The 16,759-nt window shown below is 43.9% G+C and overlaps 1 protein-coding gene and 1 long non-coding RNA gene across 2 annotated transcripts in view; one reads left to right on the top strand and one right to left on the bottom strand.

The window, feature by feature from the left end:
* Positions 1–16,759, top strand: part of LOC140203917 (uncharacterized) — a 156,420-nt gene that overhangs the window by 90,941 nt on the left and 48,720 nt on the right. The window lies entirely within an intron of this gene.
* LOC140203914 (uncharacterized) overlaps positions 1–16,759 on the bottom strand; it is a 61,682-nt gene that overhangs the window by 6,455 nt on the left and 38,468 nt on the right. Inside the window, exons 7-10 of the mRNA XM_072270048.1 lie at positions 13,303–13,605; positions 12,871–13,212; positions 1,830–2,132; positions 1,398–1,739 (exon numbers count right to left, since the gene is read on the bottom strand). Of these exons, the coding sequence (XP_072126149.1) occupies positions 1,398–1,739; positions 1,830–2,132; positions 12,871–13,212; positions 13,303–13,605 (1,290 nt within the window). The remainder of the gene's footprint in view (positions 1–1,397; positions 1,740–1,829; positions 2,133–12,870; positions 13,213–13,302; positions 13,606–16,759) is intronic.

Genomic DNA, 16,759 nt, shown 5'->3' with positions numbered 1-16,759 from the left:
ATGCCCTGGCTAATCAAGAACTTATTTATCTCTGCCTTAAATGCACCCAATGACTTGGCCTCCACAGCCACTCGTGGGAACATATTCCACAGATTTACCACCCTCTGACTAAAGTAATTTCTCCGCATCTCTGTTCTAAATAGACATCCTTTAATCCTGAAATCATGCCCTCTTGTCCTAGACTCCCCTACCATGGGAAATGATTTTGCCATATCTAATCTGTTCAGGCCTTTTAACATTCAGAATGTTTCTATGAGATCGCCTCTCATTCTCCTGAACGCCAGGGAATACAGCCCAAGAACTGCCGGACATTCCTCATACGGTAAGCCTTTCATTCCTGGAATCATTCTCATGAATCTTCTCTGAACCCTCCCCAATGTCAGTATATACTTTCTAAGATAAGGAGCCCAATACGGCACACAATACTCTAAGTATGGTCTCATGAGTGCCTTATAGAGCCTCAACATCACATTCCTGCTCTTATATTCTATACCTCTAGAAATGAATGCCAACATTGCATTTGCCTTCTTCACCACCGACTCACCCTGGAGGTTAACCTTTCGGGTATCCTGCACAAGGACTGCCAAGTCCCTTTACATCTCTGCATTTTGTATTCTCTCCCCGTCTAAATAATAGCCTGCCCGTTTATTTCTTCCACCAAAGTGCATGACCATACAATTTCCAACATTGTATTTCATTGGCCACTTCTTTGCCCATTCCACTAAACCTAAACTATCTAAGTCTCTCTGCAGGCTCTCTGTTTCCTCAACACTACCCAGTCCTCCACTATCTTGTATCATCGGCATATTTAGCCACAAATCCATTAAACCCATAGTCCAAGTCATTGACAAACATTGTAAAAAGCAGCAGTCCCAACACCGACCCCTTTGGAGCTCCACTAGTAACCGTCAGCCAGCCAGAATACGATCCCTTTATTCCCACTCACTGTTTTCTGCCGATCAGCCAATGTTCCACCCATTCTAGTAATTCCCCTGTAATTCCATTAGGTTTTATCATGCTAAACAGCCTCATGTGTGGCACCTTGTCAAAGGCCTTCTGAAAATCCTAGCATATCACGTCTACTGCATCTCATTTGTCTACCCTGCTTATAATTTCCTCAAAAAATTACAGTAGGTTAGACAGGCAGGATTTTAAATTTGGGAAACCATGCTGGCTTTGGCCTATTCTGTCACGTGCCTGCAGGTACTCTGTAATGACATCCAACAACTTTCCAACTCTAATGTCAGGCTAACAGGTCTATAGTTTCCTTTCTGCTACCTCCCACCCTTCTTAAACAGTGGACCAGGATTGGCTATCCTTCAATGCTCTGGTGCCTGTCCTGTTGCTTAGGATGCTTTAAATATCTCTGCTAGAGCCCCAGCAATTTCTGCACTTGCCTTTCGTAGGGTCCGAGGGAGCACCCTGAACGTTCTTCACTTGCTTCTTGATACGAGTGTTGGAGGGGGGATGAGTCACTGTACAGCTGAAGACTGATTCGGTCTCCCACTCCTGTACACTCACGGTCAGGAAGTGTCTGACACTGAAAGTGCCCCCTTGCTCCAGAGCGGTTGGCGTAGGACTGGTGCTGGAGCTGATCACAGAGCTGTCCTTCTCCCAGGTGACAGTTATATGGTCTGGGTAGAATCCCGAGACCACACACTCAAGAACGGCAGTACTGTTGGACTTGATTTCTTCCTCTGGTGGAGGCAGCAATCTGATATTAGGTCTTTTTGTTGTTCCTGGAAGAGACAAGCAGACAATAGTACTATAAAATATTTTTGCTCATTTTATCTAATGTTGACCTTTTAATTGCTGGTCATCTTGCCTACCTTTGGTACTTTTTGTCTTTGCTGACATTTGAGTGGACGTGGACAAATCCTGAATGACGCACTTGTACTCCACCCCGCTGAGCCACTCCTCTGCAGTGGAATTCATCGTACTGATCACTATTTTTATGATTCCTTTACTTTCTGGTTGTTCGGAGAAAACAGGGTTTTTTGACTTCGTCCCATTCACCAACCAACTGATGTTAATTTCCCCTGGATCAGTACAGAGAACCATGCACTTCACAGTAGCTGTCTTGCTGATCCATATCTCTTCAATGTCGGGATTTTGAATAAAGACAGACAATTCTGTGGAATAGAAATGGAAACTTCAGAACGTTAGTGGAGACTTTTCTGTTGATTACATTTGGTCAGGACTGAACAGCAGTTATCATTAGAGATAGAAACACAAAAGCACCCAGATTTGAGCAGTGAGTCAGAATTTATTGCAAAGTAAAATCAGAATGAGGAACCTTTCTACTGGTTTTCCAGTCCCTTTCCCATAACTGGGACAAAGAGGCTCACCGCTGGGACTGCAGAATTCTTGTGATGGTGTGATACTGCAAAACCAAACTTAGCACAGTGAGAGGGAAGCATGCAAATTACATAGGACAGAAACAATACAATGCAATTATGATTGCAGACCCTTTGCATCACAACATTTCATTTGTACTGTGACCACGCCTCTCCCCATCTCTACAGCCTTCACCTTCCGCATGAACTTCAACATGTTCCCATATAAAGGTCTCTGAAATATCTCTGTATTTGCAACCACTGCCATCCTTGGCAACACATTCTGGCCACCACTGTGTGTGCACAAAGCCTGCCCTGCCCATCTCCTTTGAATTAAATCCCCTCCTACCTGAAATGCATGCCATCTAGCTTTAGCTATTTCACCCCTGCTACAGACTGCAGACACTGGCTCTCTACACTATATACCTCTGACAACCTTATAAAGGTCTGTCAAATCTCCTTTCAGGATCTACCACTTCAGAGAAAAGAAGCCAAGTTTGTCTGACTTCCCCTCATAGCCCGAGCCCTCTAATCCAGGTAGCATCCTGATAAGCCTCTTCTGCAACCTCTCCAAAAAATCAGAATCAGGTTTATTATCACCAGCATGTGTAGTGAAATTTGTTAGCTTAGGAACAGCAGTTCCATACAATATATATAAAAAGAAACAATTTAAAATAAATTCGTAAATCAATTGCAGTAAATATATATATATGTTCTCTCTCTCCCTCTCTCTCTCTCTCTCTCTCTCTCTCTTTCTCTCTCTCTCTCTCTATATATATATATATATCTGTGTGTGTGTGTGTGTATACTAACTAGATTAAAAGTTGTGCAAATACAAAAATAATATCTACTTTCAAAAAGTGAGGTAGTGTGCATGGGTTCAATGTCCATTTAGGAATTGTGTGGCAGAGGGGAAGAAGCTGTTCCTGAATCAGTAAGTATGTGCCTTCAGGCTTCAGTACCTCCTTCCTGACGGTAACAATGAGAAGAGGGCATATCTTGAGTGATGGGTGTCCTTAATAATGGAGGTGGCCGTGACCTCACACATCCTAGAGAGGCCGGACCTGGCTCACCTCTGACTCCTGGTCAGATCAGTCGTTGATCCCCTGCAGTTTGCCTACCAAGAGCACACTGAAGTTGACAATGCTGTCATCTACCTGCTGAACAGCGCCTTCTCCCATTTGGATAAGCAGGGCATGTTTGTTTGATTTCTCAAGTGCCCTCCATACCATACAGCCCTCATTGCTGGGTAAAAAGTTTCATTCGATTCAGATTGCCATTTCCATTGTATCCTGGATAATAGACTACCTGAGTGGCAGACCACAGTACGTGCAGCTTCAGAGCTGTGTGTCAGACATGGTTATAAGCAGCACTAGGGGCCCACAGGGAACTGTATTGGCTTCTTGTTTACCCTGTTTACCTTGGACATTAGATATAACACTGAATCATGTCATCTGCCAAAATTGTCTGACTCAGCAATAGTTGGGTGTATAAAGGGATTGTGGGAGAATGAATACAGGGCCTTGGTGGAGGACCTTGTCAAATGGTGCAAGCTGAATCATCTGCAGCTCAACATCTGTTAGCGAAAGAGATGGTGATGGACTTTAGGAGGACTAAGCCTGCACTGCTCCCTCTTACCAATGATGGTGCCGACGTGGATGTTGTGAGGATCTACAAGTACCTGAGGGTGCACCTGGATGACAGACGAGTGGAGCACCGACATAGAGGCTGTGTAGAAGAAGGGCCAGAGTCACCTCTACTTCCAGAGGAGACCAAGGTCCTTTGGAGTATGCAGGTCCCTCCTGCATGTGTTCTACCAGTTTGTTGTTACCAGTACAATCTTCTATGTGGTGGTGTACTGGGGCTATGGCATCAACAAGTGTGTTGACAACAGGCTCAGTAATCTGATTATAAAGGCTGGCTCTATTATAGGAGTCAAACTGGACACAGTGGAGGTTATGGTAGAACGAAGGACCCGACGGAAAATCCTGGCAATTCTGGATAGTGTTTCTCAACCTCTGCATGTAACCTTGACTGAACAGAGGAGCACTTTCAGTAATAGACTAAGACAACAGAGCTGCTCCAAAGAGTGCTCTATGAAGTCATTTTTAGCCTCAGCCATTAGACAATATAATGAGTCAACCTATAGCCAGGGGAGTGATGACCCCCCCTCCTGTTAGACTGTTTCAGGTAAATTATATTTTTATTCTTTCCTACTTCTCTTTTAATATTTTTATATCTGTGCGCTTGTTAAGCTACTGTGACAATGTAATTTCTTTTGGGGTCAATAAAGTATCTATCTATCTATCTATCATAAATGGGGAACAGATATTGTCAGAGAAGTGTACGGCAGAAATGTGGCAAATGTTCAGGGGATATTTGAGTGGAGTTCTGCGTAGGAATGTTCCAATGAGACAGGGAAGGGATAGTAGGGTACAAGAACTGTGGTGTACAAAGGCTGTTGAAAATCTGGTCTAGAAGAAAAGAAAAGCTTACAAAAGGTTCAAAGAACTAGGTAGTGATAGAGATCTAGAAGATTATAAGGCTAGCAGGAAGGAGCTTAATAATGAAACTAGGAGAGCCAGAAGGGGCCACGAGAAGGCCTTGGTGGACAGGATTAAGGAAAATCCCATGGCATTCTACAAGCATGTGAAGAGCAAGAGGATAAGAAGTGAGATTATAGCACCAATCAAGTGCGACAGTGAAAACGTGCATATGGAACCGGAGGAGATAGCAGAGGTACTTAATGAATAGTTTGCTTTAGTATTCACTACAGGAAAGGATTATGGTGATTGTAGGGATGACTTACAGCCACTAAAAAGCTTGAGCATGTAGATATTATGAAAGAGGATGTGCTGGAGCTCTTGATAGCATCAAGTTGGATAAGTCATCTGGACTGGACAAGATGTACCCCAGGCCGCTATGGGAGGTAATGTCTGAGGCTCTGGTGATGATCCTTGCATTATCAATTGAGTCAGGAGAGGTTCCAGAGGATTGGAAGGTTGTGAATGTTGTTCCCTTATTCAAGAAAGGGAGTGGAGATAGCCCAGGAAATTATAGACCAGTGAGTCTTACTTCAATGGTTGGTAAGTTGATGGAAAATGATCCTGAGAGGCAGGATTGATGAACATTTGGAGAGGCATGATATTAGGAATAGTCAGTATGGCTTTGTCAAAGGCAGGTAGTGCCTTACGAGCCTGATTGAATTTTTTGAGGATGTGACTAAACATACTGATGAAGGTAGAGCAGTAGATGTAGTGTATATGGATTTCAGCAAGGCATTTGATAAGATGCACCGTGCAAGGTTTATTGGGAAAATAGGGAGGCATGGGATCCAAGGGGACATTGCTTTGTGGATTCAGAATTGGCTTGCCCGCAGAAGGCAAAGAGTGGTTGTAGATGGTTCATAGTCTGCATGGATGTCGGTGACTAGTGATGTGCCTCAGGGATTCGTTCTGGGACCCTTTTTCTTTGCAATATTTATAAATGACCTGGATAAAGAAGTGGAGGGATGGGTAAGTAAATTTGCTGATGACGCAAAGGTTGGGGGTGTTGTGGATAGTGTGGAGGGCTGTCAGTGTTTACAGCGGGACATCAATAGGATGCAAAACGTAGCTGAGAAGTGGCAGATGGCGTTCAACGCAGATAAGTACAAGGTGCTTCATTTTGATAGGTCAAATATGATGGCAGAATATAGTATTAATCTTAAGACTTGGCGGTGTAGGAATCAGATGGATCTTCGGGTCCGAGTCCATAGGACACTGAAAGCTACTATGCAGGTTGACTCTGTGGTTAAGGAGGCATACGGTGCATTGGCCTTCATCAACTGTGGGATTGAGTTTAGGAACCATGAGGTCATTTTGCAGCTATATAGGATCCTGGTTGGACTCTACATGGAGTACTGTGCTCAGTTCTGGTCACCTCACTACAGGAAAGATGTGGAATCCATAGAAAGGGTGCAGAGGAGATTTACAAGGATGTTGCCAGGGTTGGGGAGCATTCCTTATGAGAATAGATTGAGTGAATTCGGTCTTCTCTCCTTGGAGCGATGGAAGATGAGAGGTGACCTGACAGAGGTGTATAAGATGATGATAGGCATTGATCGTGTGGATTGTCAGAGGCTTTTTCCCAGAGCTGAAATGCCTAACATAAGAGGGAACAGATTTAAGCTACTTGGAATTAGGTACAGAGGACATGTTGGGGTAAGTTTTTTATGCTGAGAGTGATGAGCGCGTGGAATGGGCTGCCGGTTACGGTGGTGGAGTCGGAGGCAATAGGGTCTTTTAGGAGACTCCTGGACAGGTAGACAGAGCTTAGAAAGATAGAGGGCTATGGGTAAGCTAAGGTAATTAAAGTAAGGACATGTTCTGCACAGCATTGTGTGCCAAAGGGCCCGTATTGTGCTATAGGTTGTCTATGTTTCAACGTTTCTACCAATCTATCTAACTAGCTATCTTCCTGAGGCACTGCTCCTTGAAGATGTCTTGGATACTACAGGGGCTAGTACCATGATGGAGGTGACTACTTTTACAACTTTCTGTAACTTCTTTCAGTCCTGTGCAGTTGCACCCCCATACCAAACAGTGATGCAGTCTGTCAGAATACTCTCCATGGTACATCCATCGAAGTTTTGCAGTGTTTTAGCTGACAAGCCAAATCTCGTCAAATTCTTAATGAAATATAGTCACTGTCTTGCCTTTTACGTAGCTTCATCAATGTGTTGGGACCAGGTTAGATCCTCAGAGATCTTGAAACCCAGCAACATGAAATTGCTTGCTCTTTCCACTTTCAATCCCCGATGAGGATTGGTATGTTTTCCATCTTCGTACCCTTCCTGAAGTGCACAATCAGCTCTTTTGTCTCGCTGACTTTGAGAGCAAGTTTGTTGCTGCAACACCACTCTACTAGTTAGCATACCTCGCTCCTGTAGGCCCTCTTGTCTTCATCTGAGATTTTACCAACAATGGTTGTATCATCAGTAAATTTATAGATGGTATTTGAGCTATACCTCGCCTCACAGTCATGGTTGTAGAGTGAGTAGAGCAATGAGCTAAGGTGCACCAGTGTTGATCATCAGCGAGGAGGAGATATTATCATCAATCTGAACAGTTTGTGGTCTTCCTGTTGGAAAGTCAAGGATCTAATTGCAGAGGGAGATACAGAGGCCTAGGTTCTGTGGCTTACCGATCAGTACTGTTGGAATGCTGAGCTATAGTCAACGAACAGCATCCTGACATAGGTGTTTGTATTGATCAGGTGGTCTCAGTCTGTGTGAAGAGCCATTGTGATCACATCTGCTGCAGACCTTATATGGCAATAGGCAAATTCCAGTGACTCCAAGTCCTTGCTGAGGCGGGAATTGATTCTAGCCATGACTAAACTCTCCAAGCATTTCATTAATGTGGATGTGAGTGCTACTGATCGATAGTCATTAAAGCAGCTCACACTATTCTTCTTAGGCACTGGTATAATTGTTTCCTTTTTGAAGCGGGTGGGAACTTCCAACCATAGCAGTGAGAGATTGAAGTTGTCCTTGAATACTCCCGCCAGTTGTTTGGCACAAGTTTTCAGAGCCTTAACAGATACTTCATTGGGGTCTGCCGCCTTACGAGGGTTCACCCTTGTTCAAGACAGCCTGACATCGGTCTCTGAGACAGAGATCACGGGGTCACCAGGTGCAACAGGGATGTTCACAGCTGCAGTTATATTCTCCCTTTCAAAGTGGGCATAGAAGGCATTGAATTCATCTGGTAGTGAAGTATCGCTGTGATTCATGCTGTTGGGTTTTGCTTTGTAGGAAATAATATCCTGCAAACCTGCCAGAGTTGACACTCACTGGATGTTGCCTCCAACTGAAATTGATTCTTCGCTCTAGAAATAGCCCTCCGCAAGTCATATCTGGATTTTTTGTACAGACCTAGGTCACCGAATTTAAATGCCACAGCTCTAGCCTTCGGCAGATGACGGACCTCCTGGTTCATCCAGGGCTTTTGGTTTGGGAATGTACAGCAGGTTCTTGCAGGCACACACTCATCCACACAGGTTTAATGAAGTCAGTAACATCTGCAGCAGAATCATCCAAATTCAAAGGTGAATCCCTGAATGCAGTCCAGTCCACTGAATCAAAGCAGGCCTGACAGTGCTCCTGTGCTTTCCTTGCCAAGGCCTACACATCCTTCCTATAATAGGGCCACCATTATAAGAATAATGTTATAAAGCTGAGGCTCTGAAAGGCATTGGTCTTACTGACCACATGGAGTATTGTGAACAGTTTTGGGCTATTTATCTAAGAAAGGATGTGCTGGCATTGGGGAGGGTCCAGAGGAAGTTCACATGAATAATTCTGGGAATGAAGCGGTTAATTTATGAGGAATGTTTGATGTCTCTGAGCCTTTACTCACTGTAGTTTAAAAATCTCTTTGAACCCTATTGATTATTGAAAGGCCAGGATAAAGTGGACATGGAGATGATATCTCCTGTCGTGGTGGTATCTAGGACCAGAGGTCACAACTGCATGCCATTAAAACAGATATGAGGATGAATTTCTTTCGCCAAATGGATATTGAATCTGGGGAATTCATTGCCACAATCTTTGTATCCTCTGCACACTCATTAGCCAAGCCATCCACATTTTCACTCAGGTTACATGTAGCACAAACTGCAGACTTTCCCATTACATTCTTCTGCTGAGCACCACTGGACACAAACTATTCTCCAGATTAGGACCTATCGATCACTAACTTCTGTCCTCAATGGGCAAGCCTATTCTCAATGCAATCAGCCAAGTCACTGTGGCTCCTAAGAATCTTAATCATTTTGGAAGCATGTAACTGAAATTTGCAGCTGCGTTGTCAAAATGTTGTGTGTTCAAGCCGCCCTCGAGAGGCTTCTACACGTTGTCCAGGCTGAGTATTCCCACACAGGAGCAGAGGGAGAGCTGCTCTGCTGGAAATTTGGTCACAACTGAGGCACTAATCAGAGGCTGGGATTACGTTGAAAGGCAGAGGGAGAGAGCATTTTCATATGAGGGATTTGCAGCAAAGTGATAGAGTCATAGAGAAGTACAGCATATAAACAGACCCATCGGCCCATCTAGTCCATGCCAATATTATTAAAATGCCTATTTCCATTGACCTGCACCAGGATTTTAGCCCTCCATATCCCTACTATCCAAGAACCTATCCAAACTTCTTTTAAGTGTCAAAATCGACCTCGCATGCACCACTTGCACTGGCAGCTCATTACACACTCTCATGACCTTCTGAGTGAAGAAGTTTCCTCTCATGTTCCTGTTATACATTTCACCTTTCACCCTCAACCCATGACCTCTGGTTGTAGTCTCACTCAACCTCAGTGGAAAGAGCATGCTTGAATTTACCCTATCTATGAAGAAGAAGAAGAAGAAGAAAGCCCTTAACTCTGAATGGAGTCATCGGGATGCCATCATGATGGCCTTTTATTTGCAGGCTTTCTTATTATTACGACGCTGGGTTGCTAGCTTGGCGCTCAACCCAGCACAGATGGAAAGCGTGCAAGGGAGTTGGCTGGATTTGAACTCGGGAGCCTTTGTTCCTAAGTCTGGCGCTGATGCCACAACGCCACTAGCCAGCCCACCCTATCTATACCCCTCCTAATTTAGTACACCTCTATCAAATCTTATCTCAATCTTCTACATTCCAAAGAATATAGTCCTAACCTATTCAATCTTACTCTATACAGACTATAAGGGCCGAGATGGCCTGTTTCCATTCTGTAATTGCTATAACTCAGGTCCTCCAGACTCGGGAACATACTTTTAAATTTTCTTTGCACTCTTTCAACCTTATTTACATCTTTCCTGTAAGTAGGTGACCAAAACTGCACACAATAGTCCAAATTAGGTCTCACTAATGTCTTAGACAACTTCAACAGAACATTCAATTTCCGGTTCAATAATCAAGTACATTTATTGTCAAAGAATTCATTATTGTACAGTCTTGAGATTAACTTTCTCACCGGTAGCGACAAAGCAAGAAACCCGAAATAACTCATTTAAAAAAAAGACCAGATCCGGTGTACAAGAGAAAGAAAAAAAATGCAAAACATGTAAGCAATTGAAGCAAACAACAACATTCCAAACCTAAACTGAGTCTGCAGGTATGAACCCAGGAGCAGCCCGGAGGTTGCCCAAAGCCTCACTTATCAGTTCATCATATTAGCAGGCACGGAGCACAGCATCCCATCTCGCGTACTGAATACACTGATTTACGAAGTCCAATGTGCTAGCAGCTTTCATGATCCTATCTACCTGTGACACCACATTCAATGAATTATGTATCTGTATTCCCAACCCCTTTGTTCTACCACACTCCTCAGTGCCCTAATATTCACTGTGTAAAACCTACCCTGTATGGCCCTACTGAAGTGCAAAACCTTACACTTGTCTGCGTTAAATTCCATTTCCTATTTTTCATTCAATTTTTCCAGCTGATGCAGATCGCTCTGCAAGCCATGATAGCCTTCCTTGCTGTCCACTACACCTCCAATCTTGGTGTCAACAGAAATTTGCTGATCCAGTTAACCACATTATCATCCAGATCATTGACAGAGTTAACAAACAATGGACTCGTCACTAATCCCTGTGGCACTCTGCTAGTCACAGGTCTCCAGAGGCAACCATCTACCACCACACTCTGGCTTCTTCCACAAATCCAATTTATTGCCTCACCTTGAATGCCAAGCGAACAAACCTTCTCGACCAGCCTCGCATGTGGTACATTTTCAAGTGCTTTACTAAAGTACATGTAGACAACATCCACTGCCTTGCCTTCATTAACGTTCCTAGTAACTTCCTCAATAACCTCCATAAGATTAGTTAGATGTACCCTACACACACAAAACCATGCTGACTATCCTTAATCTGTCCATATCAATCCAAATACTCATGTATCCGGTCCCATAGGATACCTTCCCATAATTTTCCCACAACTTATGTCAGACTCACCAGCTTATAATTTCCTGGATTTTGTTTACATGACCATAAGACCATAAGATACAGGAGCAGAAGTAGGCTATTCAGCCCATTAAGTCTGCTCCGTCATTCCATTATGGGTTCATCCAATCATCCCCACTCCCCTGCCTTCTCTCCATGCCCTTTGATGCCCTGGCTAATCAAGAACTTATTTATCTCTGCCTTAAATGCACCCAATGACTTGGCCTCCACAGCCACTCGTGGGAACATATTCCACAGATTTACCACCCTCTGACAAAAGTCATTTCTCCGCATCTCTGTTCTAAATGGACGTCCTTCAATCCTGAAATCATGCCCTCTTGTCCTAGACTTCCCCACCATGGGAAATGACTTTGTCATATCTAATCTGTTCAGACCTTTTGACATTCAGACTGTTTCTATTAGATCACCCCTCATACTCCTGAACTCCAGGGAATACGGACCAAGAACTGCCAGACATTCCTCATACGGTAAGCCTTTCATTCCTGGAATCATTCTCATGAATCTTCTCTGAACCCTCCCCAATGTCAGTATATACTTTCTAAGATAAGGAGCCCAATACTGCACATAATACTCTAAGTGTGTTCTCATGAGTGCCTTATCGAGCCTCAACATCACATCCCTGCTCTTATATTCTATACCTCTAGAAATGAATGCCAACATTGCATTCGCCTTCTTCACCACCGACTCCCCTTGGAGGTTAACCTTTCGGGTATCCTGTACAAGGACTTCCAAGTCCCTTTGCATCTCTGCATTTTGAATTCTCTCTCCATCTAAATAATAGCCTGCCCGTTTATTTCTTCCACCAAAGTGCATGACCATACAATTTCCAACATTGTATTTCATTGGCCACTTCTTTGCCCCTTCCCCGAAACCTAAACTATCTAAGTCTCTCTGTAGGGTCTCTGTTTCCTCAACGCTACGCGGTCCTCCACTATCTTGTATCATCGGCAAATTTAGCCGCAAATCCATTAAACCCATAGTCCAAATCATTGATATACACTGTAAAAAGCAGCGGTCCCAACACCAACCCCTTTGGAACTCCACTAGTGACCGTCAGCCAGCCAGAATACGATCCCTTTATTCCCACTCACTGTTTTCTGCCGATCAGCCAATGTTCCACCCATTCTAGTAATTCCCCTGTAATTCCATTAGCTCTTATCTTGCTAAGCAGCCTCATGTGTGGCACCTTGTCAAAGGCCTTCTGAAAATCCTAGCATATCACGTCTACTGCATCTCGTTTGTCTACCCTGCTTATAATTTTCTCAAAAAATTACAGTAGGTTAGACAGGCAGGATTTTAAATTTGGGAAACCATGCTGGCTTTGGCCTATTCTGTCACGTGCCTGCAGGTACTCTGTAATGACATCCAACAACTTTCCAACTCTAATGTCAGGCTAACAGGTCTATAGTTTCCTTTCTGCTACCTCCCACCCTTCTTAAACAGTGGACCAGGATTGGCTATCCTCCAATGCTCTGGTGCCTGTCCTGTTGCTTAGGATGCTTTAAATATCTCTGCTAGAGCCCCAGCAATTTCTGCACTTGCCTTTCATAGGGTCCGAGGGAGCACCCTGGACGTTCTTCACTTGCTTCTTGATACGGGTGTTGGAGGGGGGATGAATCACTGTACAGCTGAAGACTGATTCGGTCTCCCACTCCTGTACACTCACGGTCAGGAAGTGTCTGACACTGAAAGTGCCCCCTTGCTCCAGAGCGGTTGGTGTAGGACTGGTGCTGGAGCTGATCACAGAGCTGTCCTTCTCCCAGGTGACAGTTATATGGTCTGGGTAGAATCCCGAGACCACACACTCAAGAACGGCAGCACTGTTGGACTTGATTTCTTCCTCTGGTGGAGGCAGCAATCTGATATTAGGTCTTTTTGTTGTTCCTGGAAGAGACAAGCAGACAATAGTACTATAAAATATTTTTGCTCATTTTATCTAATGTTGACCTTTTAATTGCTGGTCATCTTGCCTACCTTTGGTACTTTTTGTCTTTGCTGACATTTGAGTGGACGTGGACAAATCCTGAATGACGCACTTGTACTCCACCCCGCTGAGCCACTCCTCTACACTGGAATTCATCGTACTGATCACTATTTTTATGATTCCTTTACTTTCTGGTTGTTCGGAGAAAACAGGGTTTTTTGACTTCGTCCCATTCACCAACCAACTGATGTTGATTTCCCCTGGATCAGTACAGAGAACCATGCACTTCACAGTAGCTGTCTTGCTGATCCATATCTCTTCAATGTCGGGATTTTGAATAAAGACAGACAATTCTGTGGAATAGAAATGGAAACTTCAGAACTTTAGTGGAGATTTTTCTGTAGATTACGTTCGGTCAAGACTGAACAGCAGTCATCATTAGAGGTAGAATCACAAAAACACCCAGATTTGAGCAGTGAATCAGAAATTATTGCAAAGTAAAATCAGAGCGAGGAACCTTTCTATTGGTTTTCCAGTCCCTTTCCCATAACTGGGACAAAGAGGCTCACTGCTGTGACTGCAGATTTCTTGTGATGGTGTGATACTGCAAAACCAAACTTAGCACAGTGAGAGGGAAGCATGCAAATTTCATAGGAGAGAAACAATAGAATACACCTATGATTGCAGCCCCTTTGCATCACAACATTTCAGTCGTACTGTGACCACGCCTCTCCCCATCACTACAGCCTTCACCTCCCGCATGAACTTCAACATGGTCCTATATGGACGTCTCTGAAATATCTCTGTATTTGCAACCAATGCCAGCCCTGGCAACACATTCTAGCCACCTCTCTGTGTGCACAAAACCTGCACTGCCTATCTCCTTTGAATTAAATCCCCTCCTACCTGAAATGCATGCCATCTAGCTTTAGCTATTTCACCCCTGCTACAGACTGTAGACACTGGCTCTCTACACTATATACCTCTGACAACCTTATAAAGGTCTGTCAAATCTCCTTTCAGGATCTACCACTTCAGAGAAAAGAAGCCAAATTTGTCTGACTTCCCCTCATAACCCAAGCCCTCTAATCCAGGTAGCATCCTGATAAGCCTCTTCTGCAACCTCTCCAAAGAATCAGAATCAGGTTTATTATCACCAGCATGTGTCGTGAAATTTGTTAGCTTAGCAACAGCAGTTCCATATAATATATATAAAAAGAAACAATTTAAAATAAATTAGTAAATCAATTACAGGAAGTGTATGTATATATATATATATATATATATATATATATATACTAACTAGATTAAAAGTCGTGGAAATGCAAAAATAAGATATATTTTCGAAAAGTGAGGTAGTGTGTATTGGTTCAATGTCCATTTAGGAATTGTATGGCAGAGGGGAGGAAACTGTTCCTGAATCACTGAGTGTGTGCCTTCAGGCTTCAGTACCTCCTTCCTGATGGTAACAATGAGAAGAGGGCATATCTTGAGTGATGGAGGTCCTCAATAATGGAGGTGGCCGTGACCTCACACATCCTAGAGAGGCCGGACCTGGCTCACCTCAGACTCTTGGTCAGATCAGTCCTTCATCCCCTGCAGTTTGCCTACCAGGAGCACATTGGAGTTGCAATGCCGTCATCTACCTGCTGAACAGCGCCTTCTCCCATTTGGAAAGCAGGGCAGCAGTGTGAGGATGATGTTTGTTTGATTTCTCAAGTGCCCTCAATACCATACAGCCCTCATTGCTGGGTGAAAGCTCCATTCGATTCAGATTGGCATTTCCATTGTATCCTGGATAATAGACTACCTGACTGGCAGACCACAGTACGTGCAGCTTAAGAGCTGTGTGTCAGACATGTTATCAGCAGCAGTAGGGGCCCACAGGGAACTGTACTGGTTCCCTTGCTGTTTACCCTGTTTACCTTGGACCTTAGATATAACACTGAGTCATGTCATCTGCCAAAATTCTCTGACTCAGCAATAGTTGGGTGTATAAAGGGATTGTGGGAGAATGAATACAGGGCCTTGGTGGAGGACCTTGTCAAATGGTGCAAGCTGAATCATCTGCAGCTCAACATCAGTTAAACAAAGGAGATGGTGATGGACTTTAGGAGGACTAAGCCTGCACTGCTCCCTGTAAGCATTAATGGTGAGGACGTGGATGTTGTGAGGATCTACAAGTACCTGAGGGTTCACCTGTATGACAGACGAGTGGAGCACCAACATAGAGGCTGTGTAGAGGAAGGGCCAGAGTCACCTCTACTTCCAGAGGAGACCAAGGTCCTTTGGAGTATGCAGGCCCCTCCTGCATGTGTTCTACCAGTTTGTTGTCACCAGTACAATCTTCTATGTGGTGGTGTACTGGGGCAATGGCGTCAACAAGAGTGTTGCCAACACACTCAGTAAACTGATTATAAAGGCTGGCTCTATTATAGGAGTCAAACTGGACACACTGGAGGCTATGGTAGAACAAAGGACCCGATGGAAAATCTTGGCAATTCTGGATAGTGTTTCTCACCTTCTGCATGCCACCTTGACTGAACAGAGGAGCACTTTCAGTAATAGACTAAGACAACAGAGCTGCTCCAGAGAGTGCTCTATGAGGTCACTCTTGGCCTCAGCCATTAGGCAGTATAATGAGTCAACCTATAGTCGGGGGAGTGATGACCTCCTCCTGTTAGACTGTTTGAGGTAATTTTTTTTATTCTTTCCTACTTCTCTTCTAATATTTGTATACCTGTGCACTTGTAATGCTACTGCGACACTGTAATTTCCTTTGGGGTCAATAAAGTACCTATCTATCTGTCTATTATAAATTGGGAACATATGTTCTCAGGGAAATGTGCGGCAGAAATGTGGCAAATGTTCAGGGGATATTATGTGGAGTTCTACCAAGGTATGTTCCAATGAGACAGGGATAAGATTGTAGGGTACAGGAACCGTGGTGTACAAAGGCTGTTGTAAATCTGGTCAAGGAGAAAAGAAAAGCTAACGAAAGGTTCAAAAAACTAGGTAATGATGGAGATCTAGAAGAATATAGGCTAGCAGGCAGGAGCTTAATAATGAAATTAAGAGAGCCAGAAGGGGCCATGAGAAGGCCTTGGTGGACAGGATAAAGGAAAACTCCAAGGCATTCTACAAGTATGTGAAGAGCAAGAGAATATGATGTGAGATTACAGCACCAATCAGGTGCAGCAGTGGAAACGTGCATATGGAACCGGAGGAGATAGCAGAGGTACTTAATGAATACTTTGCTTCAGTATTCACTACGGGTAAGGATTATGGTGATTGTAGGGATAACTTACAGTGAGTAAAAATCTTGAGCATATAGCTATGAAGAAAGAGGATGTGTTGGAGCTTTTGGAAAGCATGAAGTTGGATAAGTCACCTGGACCGGTCGAGGTGTACCCCAGGCTACAGTGAGAGGTGACGGAGGAGAATGCTAAGCCTCTGGCGATGATATTTGCATTATCAATGGAGTCGGAAGAGGTTCCAGAGGATTGG

Source organism: Mobula birostris, chromosome 10 (assembly GCF_030028105.1).
Source record: "Mobula birostris isolate sMobBir1 chromosome 10, sMobBir1.hap1, whole genome shotgun sequence".
NCBI classification, from domain to species: domain Eukaryota; kingdom Metazoa; phylum Chordata; class Chondrichthyes; order Myliobatiformes; family Myliobatidae; genus Mobula; species Mobula birostris.
This window is presented reverse-complemented; position numbering and strand designations above follow the sequence as displayed.